This window comes from Dendrobates tinctorius, unplaced genomic scaffold, assembly GCF_039654945.1.
Source record: "Dendrobates tinctorius isolate UK_male_01 unplaced genomic scaffold, ASM3965494v1 ptg000098l, whole genome shotgun sequence".
Classification (NCBI taxonomy): domain Eukaryota; kingdom Metazoa; phylum Chordata; class Amphibia; order Anura; family Dendrobatidae; genus Dendrobates; species Dendrobates tinctorius.
Window position 1 is genome coordinate 17,940,162 of NW_027361766.1, and position 19,248 is coordinate 17,959,409.

General features: G+C 46.6%; 1 protein-coding gene across 1 annotated transcript in view; it reads right to left on the minus strand.

The window, feature by feature from the left end:
- Nucleotides 1-267: 267 nt before the first annotated feature.
- GOLT1A (golgi transport 1A) overlaps nucleotides 268-19,248 on the minus strand; it is a 74,400-nt gene continuing 55,419 nt past the window's right edge. The window contains exon 5 of the mRNA XM_073587149.1: nucleotides 268-519. Coding sequence (XP_073443250.1) covers nucleotides 478-519 — 42 coding nt within the window. The 3' untranslated portion in view covers nucleotides 268-477. The remainder of the gene's footprint in view (nucleotides 520-19,248) is intronic.

Here is a 19,248-nt window from a genome sequence, read left to right on the forward strand (position 1 = left end):
TTTATATTAAATGTGTTAGAATTATGAATTATTTTAGAATTATGCTGCATTAGATGTGGGTATGTTGGAATCGATAATGTTCATCATTCCCTAAAGTCCCACATAGTTTTTCCACTACTTGTTGATAAGTTTGGAAAGCACCATTCACGTAAGTGGTGCAGTGAATAGTTTCAGATTTCAGTGTGAAATCTGCATAAAAAAACACCATGTTTTAAATAAGCTCTGTCTGTGTTTCTTACGAGGGGTACACAGAATAGTTTTTCAACATTAACACAAGTTTATCGGTTTATTTTCATATTAAAATACATTATTATACATTAAATTTCTACATAGCAAAATAGATTCCATGACAAATGGCTGTGATGGTGGATAGAAATGCAGATATGAGTGGTGCTGCTTAAACAGATGCATAGCCAGCATTTACAAAAGATAGCAATATGTGAGCTTGAACGCTGGTTTGCTTTTGTCATAGTAGGGTTATACCATGGTCCTATCACCTCCTGCCAGGCTCTGAAAAAGCTGAAAAGTATACAAATGTCAATAGTTGAAATGCATAGATTGTAATAAGCATGAAACTGAACATGGACTGAACAGGGATTAGCAAATTGATATACATTAATAAAGTATCTGAATATTACCTGTTGCTTAAATAGGTTTTTTTGTATTTTCCATGTCACTATTTATAAGAAAAAATCCTAAAACATAGTAATTTTCTTGCTGTCTTCATAAAAGACTAATTCTTTTCATTCATCAGCTTTGTCCATGGCCAGCAATCATCTTGTCATCAGATGGTAAGATTATAATGAATGTAAAACCAATATTGTCAAAGTAGAGGTAGATAAAAGAGGATTCACGCTGATTACTACAAATGGCACAGAGCATGCCCACAACACGCTCCAATATAAGGTACAGAGCATGCCCACAACAGTCTTCAATATAAGGCACAAAGCATGGCCACAGCACTCTCCAATATAAGGCACAGAGCATGCTCACAACACTCTACAATATAAGGTACAGAGCATTCCCACAACAGTCTTCAATATAAGGCACAGAGCATGGCCACAGCACTCTCCAATGTAAGGTACAGAGCATGCCCACAACACTCTACAATATAAGGTACAGAGCATGCCCACAACACTCTACAATATAAGGCACAGAGCATGTCCACAACACTCTACAATATAAGGTACAGAGCATGCCCACAACACTCTACAATATAAGGTACAGAGCATGCCCACAACAGTCTTCAATATAAGGCACAGAGCATGGCCACAGCACTCTCCAATGTAAGGTACAGAGCATGCCCACAACACTCTACAATATAAGGTACAGAGCATGCCCACAACACTCTACAATATAAGGCACAGAGCATGTCCACAACACTCTACAATATAAGGTACAGAGCATGCCCACAACACTCTACAATATAAGGTACAGAGCATGCCCACAACAGTCTTCAATATAAGGCACAGAGCATGGCCACAGCACTCTCCAATGTAAGGTACAGAGCATGCCCACAACACTCCAATATAAGGCACAGAGCATGCCCACAACACTCTCCAATATAAGGCACAGAACATGGCCACAGCACTCTCCAATGTAAGGTACAGAGCATGCCCACAACACTCTCCAATATAAGGCACAGAGCATGCCCACAACACTCTTCAATATAAGGCACAGAGTATGCCCACAACACTTTCCATTATAAGGCAATGACTTGAATCCTAACTGAGGTTTCTTATTTTCAGGTCGATGTGGCAAATCAAATTTTTGTAGTTGGCAAAAGAACTTTTCAGACAAGTTACTTGCCCCTCATAATAATGTAAAGAAAAGAAAAGTTAGCGGGAACCAGTCACATAAATCATGTTGCCCAAAAAACAGGCAGCATCTACCAAAGTCTCCCTTCTTTATCTCAAATATGAAAGGTTTTACTCTGTAACGCTGATTTAGGCCTTCTTCACACATCAGGTGAGACCAGTCGACAACGATGAGAACTACATTCAGCATCTGGAACCTGGGAACAGCACTAACTGTGCTGCTTTTCCCAGGTGCCGGTACGTGTTACACTGATGCAGCACACGGGTGTCACAAGCATGTAACACGTAGACACAGATAGCCCGATACTGTTTTTTCCAGTACCCGTATTATCAGGACATGTAAAGGAGGCCTTACAGAGAAGCGTAGTTGAAAACATGACTGGGAACAAGATGAAAAGTATTGGTGAGGTGAATCCCTATCTGCCAATCTACCTGAGTGGACCGGGAGAGACCGTCGGGGACTAACTTTGTGTCTAGTCACCTCACTAACCGATTTTGACTGTTGGTAATGAAGGAGCTGGTCTTTGATTCATGCTGTCCATGCTTCACGCAGCCGTGCAGTAAGTGAGGTCATTGGGGCTCATCAGCTTAAGGGTGGTTTCACATTAGCGTTTCAGGGCGCAGCGATGGCCTGCGCATGGCCGCCGCTAAGCCCCGCCCCCTGCCGCGCCTCCTCCGGTAGCTCCGCCTACAGGCGCATGACGCTGCATGCGTCCTGCGTCCCCTATCTTTATCACTGGGGACGCAGGCCGTGCGGTCCTGCGTCCCCTATCTTTATCACTGGGGACGCAGGCCGTGCGCAGTATGCGTTTGGCGGCGCATGCGTCCTTTTGACGGTGCATGCGTCCTTTTGACGGTGCACCGAGTGCAACCAAATTGCAACAGGTTGCGTTTGGCACTGGTCGGCGCACCATCAAAAGGGCGCAGGCGCCGCCAAACACATACTGCGCACGGCCTGCGTCCCCAGTGATAAAGATAGGGGACGAAGGACGCATGCAGCGTCATGCGCCCGTAAGCGGAGCTACCAGAGGAGGCGCGGCAGGGGGCAGGGCTTAGCGGCAGCCGTGCGCAGGTGTCGCTGCGCCCTGAAACGCTAATGTGAAACCACCCTAATATCTTTGATGAACTTTTTCACAACAGCTCAGCGCACACACTGCAGATGTTATTACACATTCCTGTCAGTGTGTTGCAGGCTGCAGGATAGAGCAGTCGCATCAGCTGATGTAACTGCTCTAAAAGTGATCCAAATCATTGCTGGACATTATGGATTACGGCGGATAGGTGAGCGATATGGTGGTTTATTATTTTTTCTCTTTTCCAGGTGACATGGGCATCGGTGAGTAGGCAATAAGATGAGTAAATGTTTTTTTTTCTTTTTTATTATATACAGGAGACAAGGGGCTTCAGTGATTAGGTGTAAAGTGAGTGTATTTATTTATTTTAACTTTTTTTTTACTTTGAGCACAGGCACTGCCTGATGACTAGGACCATCAGCCGCTGCCTGCTCCCACTGTAATCAGTGACAGCAGACTTCAGCTGATGGGAGTAGTAGTCTCTCATCAGCCTTCGCCAGTGACCTGCAGTAAGCTTTTTACCGTAGGTCACAGAACATCTGTGGGGTCACGCTGACATCTGACAGCATGACCCCGCAGCGCTCTGACCGACGGTAACAATCTAACGGTGGTAACGCTACCGCCCATCAGAACTGCCGTGCCGGTGTTTCTTGTGCTGTCACACAGATGACAGAGTGGGAAACAGAGTGGGAGTGGGATATGAAGTCCGTAATATTTTATACCTGAGTTTTTGCTGCGTATTTAACTGACACAGTTGAAGTCAATAGGTGAAAAACAAGGCAAAAACGCACAAAGAATTGATAAGTTGTGGATTTAAAAGCAGCACAAATACAGAAAGGAAAATTACTGATCATGTGCCCAGAATTTCAGGATTCTCATTGACTTTGCTGTCATAAGGATATTATGCCAGCAAAATCAATGAGAATCCTGAAGTGGTCTGGGGCCAATTCCGTGTGAAAAAATGCTGCAAAAATGCACCATGTGCACACAGCCTTAGTCTTACTAATTAAATAAAATTAAATTTTCATGACAAGCAAACTCTTCCTGCATATGCAATTCTTAATATTAATATTATCACTACCTCAATAAAGTTCATTAGCATATAAAAAACGATATATTTAAAAATGCATACACATATGTACAGTATGTATGATATATAGAGTCATAGCCAAAAGTATTTGCTCCTTTGAAATTGTTCCAGAAAATTAAGTATTTCTCCCAGAAAATTATTGCATTTGCACATGTTTTGTTACACACGCTTATTTCCTTTATGTGTATTGCAACAACACAAAAGGGACAGAGAAAAAAAGGCAAATTTTACATCATTTCACACAAAACCCCCAAAATGGGCCCAACAAATTTGATGGCACGTTTCCAAAATTTTGGGTAAATAACTTTGTTTCAAGCATGTGATGCTTGTTCAAACTCACATGTGGCAGGTAACAGGTGTGGACAATATGAAAATCATACCTTAAACCAGATAAAAATGGGAGAAGTTTACTCAATCTTTGCATTGTGTGTCTGTGTGTGCCACACTAAGCATGGAGAACAGAAAGAGGAGAACAGAACTGTCTGAGGACTTGAAAACCCCAATTGTTGAATAAAAACAATCTCAAGGTTACAAGTTTATCTCCACAGATCTTGATGGTCATTTGTCCATGGTGCATAACATAATCAAGAAGTTTACAACTCATGGCACTTTAGCTAATCTCCCTGGACATGGACAGAAGAGAAAAATTGATGAAAGGTTGCAATGCAGAATAGCAAGGATGGAGGATTTGCAGCCCCAATCAAGTTCCAAAGAAATTCAAGCTGTTCTGCACACCCAGTGAGCATCAGTGTCAACACAAACTGTCCGTCGACATTTTAAAGGGAATCTGTCACCCCTTTTTTGAGATATCACATAATGATATCATTCAATTGTGTGTCACATAAGGATTCTCTTAGTACTTTTGCTTCCCCCTGACCCCACACCTTTCATGTATAAATACCTTTTTTATATCGAATCAGATGTATGTAAACTGCCGTGGTCTGGTCCACTGGGTGAGGCTTATTCACCTGCTCCCCCCTCCCTGTCTTGCTCTACGCATTTCTTCTTGTGTAGAGCAAGACAGGAAGGGGGGAGCAGTTGAATAAGCCCCGCCCATCGGACCGGACCATGGCAGTTTACATACATCTGAACCGATATAAAAAAGGTATTTATGCAAGAAAGGTGCGGGGTCAGGGGGAAGCAAAAGTACTAAGAGAATCCTTATGTGACACACAATTGAATGATATCATTATATGATATCTCAAAAAAAGGGTGACAGATTCCCTTTAATGAAATAAAACACTATGGCAGTAGCCCCAGGAGGTCCCCAATGCTGGCACAGAATGACCAAAATGTACATAAGTCAAAATCCTTTTGGGAAAGTGTCCTGTGTACAGATGAGACCAAGATAGAGATAAACTGTAAAGCGCTGCGGAATATGTTAGCGCTATATAAAAATAAAGATTATTAGATTATTATTAGGTAAAGCACATTATTCTACTGTTTACTGAAAATGAAATGAGGCCTACAAAGAAAATAACATAGTGCTTACAGTCAAATATGGTGGAGGTTTAAAGATATTTAGGGCTTGTTCTACTATCTCTGGCACTGGCTGCCTTGACTTTATGCAAGACATCAAGTAATCTGAAGATTACCAAAGGATTTTGTGGCTCGCAATGTATTGCCCAGTGTAAGAAAAGGTTTGCGTCCTAGGTCATGGGTCTACACACAAAAGAAATAAATGTGTATAACAAAACGTGTAATTGCAATTATTTTCTGTGAGAAGTACTTCATTTTCTGGAGCAATTTCAAGGGTGCCAACACTTTCGGCTATTGCTGTATATACTGTACATATATACGTAGATATAGAGAGAATATGTGACTAATTAACATGTAATAACTATTTGCGCTAGCAGGGTAAACCAGGGAAAAAAGATGCAAATAGGAGTATGTTTATATGCTAAACACACCCTCCCCTCCTTATAAGAAGAAAAGTGCCATCCAGCAGTGGATGAAAAAAGCAGCGATAAAATTAGTCACAAAACATACAGAGCGGTACCTGTATTCCAATAATGTCCTAATGCAGAAGCAACAGTTCAGACGGCAACAGTTGTAAGGAAGCCGGATTCCAAATCCTCGGAGCACAGTTCCCCGTGTATAGGCAACAGTTCAGACGGAGGAAAAGCGATGAAAATGCCGACTTTCAAGTCAACCGTGGGTACTGGACGCTGTCCCGGCTGGAGACAGACGTCCACCTAACCGTGTGGCGGCCGCTGGTGAACGGCAAAAAGAGCGACGCGTGTAGGTGTAGGGAAGGTGACCGGACGGACGGACTAGTCAGAGTGAAGAAAGATAGGTTTGCACAGTGTAGGTAGGAGTCAGTGATTACAGTGGGGAAACAACTAGGAAAGTGTAGTGGACGTGCAGTACCTTGGGATGACCATTAGATGGCAGGGTGGAGTGTGAGCAAAGGACTTTACAGCAGCTTAGGGCTTTAGAAACCGTTGGTCATGGGGGGCGTGGTGACAGTTAGAGTGACAGTTTCAAGGAACCGGGGGAGTTATAAATACTGAGGGAGGGTTCCAGAAAGTTCCAGTCCCCAGGGGGAGCTCAAGTGACAGGAGGACTACGACAGTCTGTGCACTCTGAGGAGAATCCAGACCAGGGGGACTGAGGAGAGAGGACGTCAGGGGGGTGGTCCTGACAGGAAAGGACCGCAGTTGAGACGAGGTACTGGGTGTAAGACACCGTATGTGACACGACGACTGAGCAGTAGAAGCGCTGTTGGTTAATGGGCCTAAGGCGGCCACAGTGACGGAACTGTCAGGAGCGTCGACAGTAAAGGAGGGGACGGTGTGTGCAGACACGTCTCCAGTGTACGGTGTGAGAAGCGGCTCTGGAAACGGAGGGCCGCGAGGTGTGCCGTCAGTCGGACGGCAAGTGAAGAAATAAACTTGGACCTGTTGCACCCAGAATCTGCCTCCATCGTGTCTCTGTTGTCATCTCTGCGCGGTATAAAAGTAGGACCACCCCCCCAGCTCGGCACCCCACCACCGACACTACATAGGTATAAAGCCAGCAAGGTACCAGAGCCCGCAGGACCTTGCGTGACGTCACGGTCACGTGGGAAACCACGTGACTGGCTAATAAGCGCGGATTAGACCAAAAAGCTATCTTACGCGTTTCGGAATCATCGGATCCCTTCCTCAGAGATGGTCCACAGGAATTAGATGAGCGCTTATATACCCACGGTGTCCTGCCTCTACATGCATACATCGAAAGCAAACAATTCAATCTCACTATTTAGGCCATTGGGGACCAGTGTATTCATTTCAAATATCAATCTACTTTCTTCCCTCAACATTTGTTGAATAAAGTTCCCTTTCCTCCAACTTTTTTTAACCACTCTAATGCCGGTTATTTTAATGTTCTTAATAGAGCCACCATGATACTTAATAAATGTTAGGGTCGGCGGAACGCACCAGATATAAATAATAGGAGGCGCGTTCGCCGCCCGGGGTCCACCGTGCGGTAGATGACAAGACCGCTGCTGGACAATGGCAGATACGCTGGGAGTGCGAAACAGCGCTCGGGTTAACGTCACCCGAGAGCCTGAGGGCGGACTCTGTTGAGTCACAGAGACGCCTAAATAAGAAATAGACGTGAAGGCTGAACCTGTTAGCTGCACAGGACAGGCGGCGTGTTGCGTCGCAGCCGCGAACACCAAAAGCTGCTGCTACTGCAGCGCGGCCGTAACTGAAGCCGCTAAGCGACGGTGCCGGAGGAGCCGGGCGCCGACGGACGCTAGTGTAGGTGAGGAAGGCTCAGTGGCGTGTAGCTTGCCACAATCTGGAGCAGACTAACCCAACATACTGTCACCATTCGTAATATCCAAGGGAAGGGGTTTCATAATAAGTCAGTCACCAGTCCATGCATCCATCACCATACACACACAGCATAATATGCTACACTAGCGCATGGCTGAGCCGCCATGCGGGCTTTTTATAGCCATGCGCTTCCGGGACCTTCCAGTACTTTAGGAAGGACCAATCAGATCCGACATAGGACCTGCACATGTGACCCCTGCTCTCCACTGAGAGGACGAGTTGCGGGCATGCCCAGTAGCACGGCATGAGGACTTAGCCTCAGGAGCAGTTCCCTGCAAAGCAGGTTGCGCCATCATTGCTGCACCAGAGGTGGCAGCAACATCCAGGCTCACAGAACGAGTCTGCGGGGAATGCCTGGTTTGCCGAGATTGCTGAGCAGGAGTCCGAGCGGTCGGAGGAGAATGGGAGACCGCAGGATGTCTGGCTCTGGATTCCCGCTGTGCAGTGCCAGGAATCCAACGCCTAACATTACCCCCCCTCCTAGGGCCCCTCACTGCGCTCAAAGGCCGTGATCAGAAGTGGTGCATGAATGTTTTCCACCGGCTCCCAGGTCCGAGCCTCGGGCCCATGACCCTTCCAGTCCACCAAATAAAATTTTTTGCCACGGACAAACCTGCGCCCCACGATGGCGTTAACCTCAAACTCATCAGACGATAAGTCTGATGACCCGGCAGATGACTCAGAAAACCGGACCATGTGAACTGGTTTGAGGAGGGACACATGGAACACGTCCGAAATGGCCAAATGTGGAGGAAGAGCCAGGCGGTAGACCACCGAGCTAAGTCGCTCGAGGACCTTGAATGGTCCAAGGTATCGCGGTGCGCACTTGGGAGACTCGACCCGCAGTTTAATGTTTCAGGTGGAGAGCCATACCATGTCGCCAGGGGAGAAGCTTGGCGCGGGCCTCCGATGCGTGTCGGCGGACGCCCTCATCCTTTCTTTAGGTGCCCGGATAGCATCCTGAGTGCGATCCCAAATGTCCCGGGCCTCCACTGCCCAGTCTGCCACCCTGGAGTCAGTGGAGGACACTGGCATCGGGACAGGGACACATGGATGTTGACCATAGTTTAGAAGAAAGGGCGTCTGACCAGTGGAATCGGCCACCGCATTGTTTAGGGCAAATTCAGCCCAAGGTAGCAAGGATGCCCAGTCATCCTGCCTGGCAGAGACAAAATGCCGTAAATAGGTGACCAAGGTCTGATTGGCTCTCTCGACCAAGCCATTCGTCTCGGGATGGTAAGCGGAGGATAAATTTAGCTCGATGCTGAGTAAACTGCAGAGCTCTCTCCAAAAACGAGAAGCAAACTGGGGACCGCGGTCACTCACGATTTTATCCGGCATGCCATGCAAGCGGAATACGTGTTTAATGAACAAGGTGGCCAGACCTCGAGCGGAAGGCAGGCGTGCGAGTGGCACCAGATGCACCATTTTGGAAAAATGGTCGGTGACCACCCAGATGACCGTACTGCCACCAGACTTGGGCAGGCCAACTATGAAGTCCATGCCAACCATCTCCCAAGGTCTATCCGCCACTGGCAGGGGAAACAACAGCCCCGCCGGCCTCTGTCTAAAGGGTCTGTTCCGAGCACACGAAACACACGCTTGCACGTACTCCTTGACATCCCGAGCCATATGTGGCCACCAATATGACCTTGCCAGGAGTTTGGCGGTCCGTTTTTTACCAAAATGGCCACCCACTCTGGAGGCATGTGCCCAGGCAAGGACCTCCGGCCGTAGCTGAGGAGGCACCAAGGTCTTGCCCGGTGGTACCGCCTCGAGGGCAACTGGAGCCACAGTCGTAAAACTCTCCGGCGGGAGAATTAACCGAGGCTCCGCTTCTCCTTCTTCCGCTGAGACCACTGAACGTGAGAGAGCATCCGCATGGACGTTCTTCTCTCCAGAGAGGTAGTGGAGGGTGAAGCGGAATCGTGAGAAGAAGAGCGACCACCTGGCCTGACGGGAATTCAGGCGTTGGGCCGTCTGTAGATAGACCAGGTTTTTATGGTCCGTGTATACCAGAAAGGGAAACCGGGCTCCCTCCAGGACATGTCTCCACTCAGAAAAGGCCAACTTCATGGCTAGCAGCTCCCTGTCGCCGATGGAGTAATTTTTCTCCGCCGGTGAGAAGGTCTTGGAATAGAAGAAGCAGGGGTGCTTCCGACCTTGAGCATCCTTTTGATAAAGGACTGCTCCTGCACCGACGGAAGAAGCATCTACCTCAAGGATAAACGGCTTATCCACATCGGGACGATGTAATATGGGAGTGCCAGCAAAATGTGATTTTATAGCCAAGAAGGCCTTGGAGACATGTTCTGACCAAGCATTGGGGTTAGCTCCTTTCTTGGTGAGAGCAACCAAAGGAGCCACCAGTGTGGAAAAGTGTGGTATGAACTGGCGGTTGTAATTTACGAACCCCAAAAAGCGCTGCACCGCTTTGAGGGAATGGGGTTCCTGCCAGTCCATTACCGCTTGTAGTTTGGCCGGATCCATGGCCAGCCCCTGGGCCGAGATGATATAGCCCAGGAACGGCAAGGACTCCTGCTCAAACTGGCACTTCTCCAGCTTGGCAAATAACGAGTTCGCCCGCAGACGGGCAAAGACCCTGCAGACGTCTCTCCGGTGGGTGGTCAAATCTGGCGAAAAGATGAGTATGTCATCCAGATAGACCACCACCGAGGTAGAGAGCATGTTGCGGAAGACGTCGTTGACAAAATCTTGGAAGACAGCTGGCGCATTACAAAGGCCAAAGGGCATAACCAGGTATTTGTAATGGTCATCCCTGGTATTAAAAGCTGTCTTCCATTCGTCTCCCTCGCGAATGCGGATCAGGTTGTATGCACCCCGCAGATCTAATTTAGTAAAGATCCGGGCCCCCCGCAACCTGTCAAATAACTCCGAGATCAACGGTAGGGGGTATTTGTTTTTAACCGTGATGGCATTGAGACCTCGGTAGTCGATGCAGGGGCGTAGCTCACCGTTCTTCTTCTGTACGAAGAAGAACCCGGCACCAGCTGGTGACACAGATTTTCTGATGAAACCCCTAGCCAGGTTCTCCCGGATATACTGGGACATAGCCTCCGTCTCAGGGAGTGATTAGGGGTAAACACAGCCTCGGGGAGGCTCTGTGCCTGGCAGGAGATCAATCGGGCAATCATAGGAACGGTGCGGCGGGAGCGTCTCCGCAGACTTCTTAGAGAAGACGTCCACGTACTGGTGGTAGGGTTTGGGGAGCGCAGAGAGATCCGCAGGCACTTCTGTGGAAGCCACCTGAATGCTGCCCCTCAGGCACCTTCCCTCACACCTTCACCTTCCCAGCCCAGTATCCTCCCCGAAGCCCAGTCAATATGAGGGGAGTGGCAACGAAGCCAGGGAACTCCGAGGAGCACCTGATCGATGCCATTGGGCATAATTAGCAGGGACAGAGTCTCCTGGTGTGAGGGTGAAATAGAGAGTCCGAGTGGGACTGTCTGATGGGTCACCTGAGACGGTAACGGTGCCCCATTTACCACCCTGATGGTCAGAGGTTGGGAGAGTAACACCAGAGGGATAGCGTGTCTCTGGGCAAAAGTCGAGGACATAAAGTTCCCCTCGGCCCCGGAATCCAGGGTGACCTCTGCCTCCCAGGAGGAGGACCCACTATCTAATGTACCCCGGAACACCGGTTTGGGTGAAAAGGGTCCCACCTTGGACTGACCACCACCTACGGCTACTGAACGTGGTTGTCTTTTCGGCCGCTGAGGGCATGTGCCAGCCCAGTGGCCGAACTGTCGGCACTGATAACAGCGCACAGAGCTCCGCATCGGACGCGACTTAGTGCCGGTGCGAGACACCTCCATAGGCTCAGAGGCAGGGAGGTCCTGTGCGGGATATATCAGCGGCTCAGTAAAGGTGGGAGCCAAATTAACCCTGCGTCTGGATTGCGCTCGTTCCAACCCGCGCTCCGTGAAGCGGAGGTCAATGCGGGTGGAAACGGCGATCAACTCCTCCAGACTGGTGGGAATTTCCCTAGTAGCTAGAGCATCTTTTACGTGCTCAGCCAGGCCTCTCCAAAACACCGGGACCAACACTTTGTCCGGCCACTCTAACTCGGAAGCCAGTGTCCGAAACTGGACAGCATGATGGCTAACCGAAAGTGACCCTTGTGTTATGGATAACAGTTGGAGAGCCGTATCGTGTGTGACCCGTGGTCCCAAGAAGACTTGCTTCAGAGCTGCGAGGAACTGAGCAGCCCCCTGTACCACGGGATCATCACATTCCCACAATGGCGTGGCCCATTGTAGTGCCCGGCCAGACAACAGAGAGACAATAAATCCCACCTTAGCCCGCTCCGTAGGAAACCGTGCAGCCAGCAACTCCAGCTGAATGGAGCACTGACTAACGAATCCCCTACAGGAGGCACTATGACCCGAAAACTTATCGGGGAGTGGGAGGCGAGACATTGTCGGCAGGGGCAAAAGTGTGGGCGCACGTGAGACAGCCTCAGCGACTGTCTGAGCAGCAGCCAGCGCAGCATTCGCAGCTGAGTTGGTGCTCTCAATAGCCGCCAACCTGCTCTCCAGCTGCCGAATGTAGCGCTGCAGCTGCTGCACGTCTGCCATTGCCAGCCAGACCCTGGCGCTAGTGTAATGTTAGGGTCGGCGGAACGCACCAGATATAAATAATAGGAGGCGCGTTCGCCGCCCAGGGTCCACCGTGCGGTAGATGACAAGACCGCTGCTGGAAAATGGCAGATACGCTGGGAGTGCGAAACAGCGCTCGGGTTAACGTCACCCGAGAGCCTGAGGGCGGACTCTGCTGAGTCACAGAGACGCCTAAATAAGAAATAGACGTGAAGGCTGAACCTGTTAGCTGCACAGGACAGCCGGCGTGTTGCGTCGCAGCCGCGAACACCAAAAGCTGCTGCTACTGCAGCGCGGCCGTAACTGAAGCCGCTAAGCGACGGTGCCGGAGGAGCCGGGCGCCGACGGACGCTAGTGTAGGTGAGGAAGGCTCAGTGGCGTGTAGCTTGCCACAATCTGGAGCAGACTAACCCAACATACTGTCACCATTCGTAATATCCAAGGGAAGGGGTTTCATAATAATAAGTCAGTCACCAGTCCATGCATCCATCACCATACACACACAGCATAATATGCTACACTAGCGCATGGCCGAGTCGCCATGCGGGCTTTTTATAGCCATGCGCTTCCGGGACCTTCCAGTACTTTAGGAAGGACCAATCAGATCCGACATAGGACCTGCACATGTGACCCCTGCTCTCCACTGAGAGGACGAGTTGCGGGCATGCCCAGTAGCACGGCATGAGGACTTAGCCTCAGGAGCAGTTCCCTGCAAAGCAGGTTGCGCCATCATTGCTGCACCAGAGGTGCAAGCAACATCCAGGCTCACAGAACGAGTCTGCGGGGAATGCCTGGTTCACCGAGATTGCTGAGCAGGAGTCCGAGCGGTCGGAGGAGAATGGGAGACCGCAGGATGTCTGGCTCTGGATTCCCGCTGTGCAGTGCCAGGAATCCGACGCCTAACAATAAAATGATGTGAAAGTGGGTGACCAATAAATCTGTTTCCAATGTTACGCAAATGTTCAGCTATCGGGCGTATAGTGTGCCCGATATCCAATTTCCCACAGGGACATGTAATACCATATATGACCCCTGTAGTATCGCATGTTATAAAATCTTTAATTTGTACCTCCGCAAATTTATTTGTAATCACTAATTGCTTCTTAGGAACCAATTTTTTACATGGGCCACACTTTCTACAAGGAAAAAAGCCAACTGGTAGTTTTTCTGAGTTTGATGTAGCATTGCTCAGAGGATTGGAGATAGGGGGGGCTATCAAATTGCCCAGATTTTGCGCCTTCCTAAAAATAAACATAGGGTGTAGTGGTAGAGATTCCCCTATAACTTTATCATTCCGCAGAATATTCCAATGTCTCTTAACAATTTTTTTGAGGATTATACTGTTAGCATTGTATTGTGTGATTATGGGGATTTCTTCCATAATGGAATCATCATTTCTTATCTTCCGTTGTTCCAGTAATTGTTCCCTTGGTATCTTCTCCACTAACTCTTTTGTTTTTTGCAAAGAAATTGGATCATAACCTTTATTAGAGAACATTCTCATCATTGTCTCTGCCTCTCTATTAAAATCCTTCCTTCTAGAACAATTGCGATAAGCTCTGATGAATTGGCTTTTTGGAACATTCAGCAGCCAGCTAGGTAGATGACAGCTGTCAAGTGAAATAAAATTATTAGAATCAATGGGCTTATGGTATAATTGTGTGCCAATAACATCATTTTCTACAAAAAATTTTAAGTCTAAAAAATTAATTTCTTTTGAACTAGTGGTCATAGAAAAATTTAAAAAATAGGAATTTTTATTTAATGAATTAAAAAATTGTTCCAATAAAAGAGGACCACCAAACCATATAAAAATAATATCGTCTATGAATCGATGCCATAGCACCAGATTCGCCAGTAGCCTGCCGTCAGGATAGATGGTTTCTTGTTCCCATCTCCCAACGTGCAGATTAGCATAACTGGGAGCGAACCTGGTGCCCATGGCTGTACCCCACTGCTGGGAGTAGTAGTTCATCCCGTACCGAAAAAAATTATGAGTTAAAATAAAATTGATACACTCAAGAAGGTACTCAATTTGATCACTAGGTAATCTGCCATCCGTCGTCAGGAAGTATTTCACTGCTTCACAGCCCTTTTGGTGCTGGATAACAGTGTACAAAGAAGTGATATCGAGTGTACCCATAATGTAATGGTCACGCCATTTTATATTCTTTAAAATGTCTAAAATATGGGTGCTATCCTTAAGATACGCCGGGAGCTCAGGTATCAGTCTTTGTAGATGAAAATCCACAAATTTGGATAAATTTGATGTTAAAACTCCAATCGCAGATATGATAGGTCTCCCGGGTGGATTGTTAATGTCTTTATGCACCTTTGGTAGATAGTAAAAGTAGGGCACTCTGGGATGGGGTGTACTAATAAAATCCATTTCTTTTTTATTCAGAATGCCCTTTTCAAAACCCTTCTTAACCAAATCCCGCATCTCAGCTGAATATGTAAAAGGGGTTGTAGGGGCGGGGAATTTACCAAAAAAAAGAACAAGCAACAATCCCCATCACAGAAAGATCAATTAATTGCTCCTGAACAGAAAATATTTAACCTCAGTCGATATCCCCTACAAGAAAATGAATCCCGTTTACTAAATAAAGGTCTGAAATATGCTCCCAGTGCCAAATTCGATAAATTTCAAGCATTTGTTGGCATTAAATTATATATGAGGAAATTAGCTTTGAAGAAACATTATATGAAAAAGAAAATTAGTACTAATTCTGATGGCTCTATGAGTATCTTTGACCCATACCAGCATACTGATTTAAGGAAAAAATCTAATTTTAATCCGTTACAAGAATACTCAGAAGCATTTGAAGCATTCCAGAATAATGTTATACATGAAATCAGAAAAGTATCCAATAGGAGATGTAATAAATTTAAACATAATCTGTCATATAAGGAAAGAAAAGCTATTAGACAACTTCAGGAAAACCGGGAGATTACTATCAGACTGGCGGATAAAGGTGGGGGGATAGTTATATTGAATACATCAGATTATGACAGAGAAGCACTCCGGATTCTGGATGATAAGCAAACTTATAAACTATTAAGACATGATCCTTCTAATGAATATTCAGTTGAGATGCGGGATTTGGTTAAGAAGGGTTTTGAAAAGGGCATTCTGAATAAAAAAGAAAAGGATTTTATTAGTACACCCCATCCCAGAGTGCCCTACTTTTACTATCTACCAAAGGTGCATAAAGACATTAACAATCCACCCGGGACACCTATCATATCTGCGATTGGAGGTTTAACATCAAATTTATCCAAATTTGTGGATTGTCATCTACAAAGACTGATACCTGAGCTCCCGGCGTGTCTTAAGGATAGCACCCATATTTTAGACATTTTAAAGAATATAAAATGGCGTGACCATTACATTATGGGTACACTCGATATCACTTCTTTGTACACTGTTATCCGGCACCAAAAGGGCTGTGAAGCAGTGAAATACTTCCTGACGACGGATGGCAGATTACCTAGTGATCAAATTGAGTACCTTCTTGAGTGTATCAATTTTATTTTAACTCATAATTTTTTTCGGTACGGGATGAACTACTACTCCCAGCAGTGGGGTACAGCCATGGGCACCAGGTTCGCTCCCAGTTATGCTAATCTGTACGTTGGGAGATGGGAACAAGAAAGCATCTATCCTGACGGCAGGCTACGGGCGAATCTGGTGCTATGGCATCGATTCATAGACGATATTATTTTTATATGGTCTGGTGGTCCTCTTTTATTGGAACAATTTTTTAATTCATTAAATAAAAATTCCTATTTTTTAAATTTTTCTATGACCACTAGATCAAAAGAAATTAATTTTTTAGACTGCGGGCTCTGGTACCTTGCTGGCTTTATACCTACACGCGTCGCTCTTTTTGCCGTTCACCAGCGGCCGCCACACGGTTAGGTGGACGTCTGTCGCCAGCCGGGACAGCGTCCAGTATCCACGGTTCTGACCTGCGCCTCCAGGACTTGAAAGTCGGCATTTTCATCGCTTTTCCTCCGTCTGAACTGTTGCCTATACACGGGGAACTGTGCTCCGAGGATTTGGAATCTGGCTTCCTTACAACTGTTGCCGTCTGAACTGTTGCTTCTGCATTAGGACATTATTGGAATACAGGTACCGCTCTGTATGTTTTGTGACTAATTTTATTGCTGCTTTTTTCAACCACTGCTGGATGGCACTTTTCTTCTTATAAGGAGGGGAGGGTGTATTTAGCATATAAACATACTCCTATTTGCATCTTTTTTCCCTGGTTTACCCTGCTAGTGCAAATAGTTATTACATATTAATTGATCTTTATTTTAGAACAAAGGAGGTGGTTTTGTCCATATTTGCAGCTGTAGGTATCCGGATTTACCGCTTTGCGCCTCTGTGTATATGTTTTTATTATTTTAGAATATGAGACTAAGCAACATTGTGTGAGACCCACAAGGAGATTCAGATATTATATTTAGCATAACAATGATGAGAAAGCTTTTGTAAGAGGCACTACAGAGAGCTGACATTTACAAATGTTAAATCCTGAAGGGTTAAAAAGCAAGAGACATAGAAATGCTGGTAACAAAATAAAGTGAGAACATTCATAATTTGCTGACAGCCTACTGAGAAGTCCAGATTATTTTGGATGGGTGCTGTATTACTAGACATGGTTCACTGGTGTAAGTGAATTTGTCTCATGCTATGCTTTGGATACTATTGAAGAGAAATAGCGCAATAGTGCATTATCCAGTGTAGGTATATCAATTTAAAAATAATACACTCACCAGATGGAGCTTGTAATAAGCATGGAGGATTCGCTGCTGCAGAAACCACAGATCCACAAGGGACCGACGTAGAAGATGCAGGATAGGAAAAAAGTGGTCAGACAATCCGCGCTGCGAATCACTATAAACAATTATTATTACAGTGGTCTTTATTCTACGTGTTTTGAAGTTTCACAGAACTCCTTCCTCAGGAAAAAAACACTTGCAAATGGGTCGCCCTCCCAGGGCTGTGGGGTACTCGGTACCGGGCCGGTGTCTCAGTGACCCGGTCCGTGGCCCTGGGCGCCCATGTAAAAGGGGTTTGAGTGATGGGATAAAGTTTATGAGTGATTCGTGACGCCACCTTTGGTGTTCGGCAATGAAGATGTTAAGCCGATGCTGCAGACAGATCCTCTGGGACAGATGTTGTGGTGCAGCAATGATGTTATAGCCCTCCACAGGCAGGGCTGTAGTCCCAGGGCAGAGTAGGTGAAGTGACACATAGACGGTGTAGTGTCAGGCGCAGGGGGATGTTGCTATGCTGAGCAGGTTGACGCAGGAATAAGTGGAGGACACCAGGCATGTAGTTCCAAAGCTTTACTCACAGTCTGTTGCGGCGCAAGGGCCCGCATCCGCGCCATGTCCTCCGGGTCAGGAGCTCAGCCAACTTCCAGTCAAGATGAAGTACACCTTTCCAACACTCAGCCAACATATGCCTTTCGGAACGTCTCCCTTATTGCGCCTTTAGTGAAATACTCATAGTACTGAGTTACACTGGAGTTTCTCCTGTCAGATGTTCCTATGAACTCTACTTGTACGGCAGACAGCTGTAGCCTGCTTCGGGGACTCCTTACTACCTAGTCCCGGCTCACTCACGTTGCTGTTGTGCCCCCAAGTCGTGTGTGGGAATAAAGTGGTGACAACTTCTATTCGTCTGGTGACTGCTGCAGGACCATTAGTATCCATACAACCTCGGGGACTGGACCCCGGCCTTGCGCTTAGAACTTGGGAAGGGTTCTCCTCTAACCCTCATCCTTAGTCCTCTTCTTCTCCTCATGTTCCGTACTAATCTTTTCCTTCTTATGGAGAGTCAGGCTTTCTATTACTGTTCCTTTCCTGTGCTAGCGGACCCAGGTCACTGAGGTTGGCTGCAGCACTTCGTTCCATCCATCCCACTCAGGGGATCTCCTCTGACAGACTCCTGTGACAGACTGACCAAATCCCAAACTCTTCCCGCTCTTTTGGGTGCAAAACTAAACTCCACCCGCCTACCTGCACACTTCGTGTTCCAAGCAGGGAGCCACCAAAGGGTGCTTTGCTACACTACTATGTTGTGTGGGATGCAGGTGTTGGAGTGTGGTCAGGTGTCTCCACCTTACCTGGATGGTGGGGTATCACACCTCAGGAGGAGGTGCAGTACCTCTGTGGCAACTGAACCCTCAGGGGCGCCACACAAGTATCATGAACAGGTTCTTAAATAGAAAAAACATTACACTTGTCATTCAGGTGCTCGGCGTCTAACAGGTCACCTGATTCAAAAAGATGTCAAAGTTCATTGCTTGAACACATGATAGACACTTAATAGACAAAATATATATAAATTTCTGTTATAAAATTATTATTATACTTGCATTATAAAATAACTAATATATATTAATTTCTTTATTAACAATCAACAGAAAAAAATTATTAAAAGAAAATTTAAAAAGAAAGGGACAAGAACCTCCAAAAACGGGGGAAAAAAAATAAATCCCTTATAGGGAGACAACCTCTCAAGAGAGCCACCATGAAACCACACAAACAATGCCAAATCCAACAACATGTTTTTTTTTTTGAGCACATGCAATACCCTGCCACTAATTCATTGATAATTATATTTTCAGTTAAAACAGGTCCTGAGTTGAAAGTCTTGCAGGGGCGGCAGGCAAGTCTCTCTTAAAGGGGCAGCCCGGGCACCATTTCAAAGCACTATCTGTACTTCCTTCAGGAAATACACATCTAGTTATATTTTAATATGTTGTTTAATATCGTGAACATCCCTATTCCTATATACCGCAAATT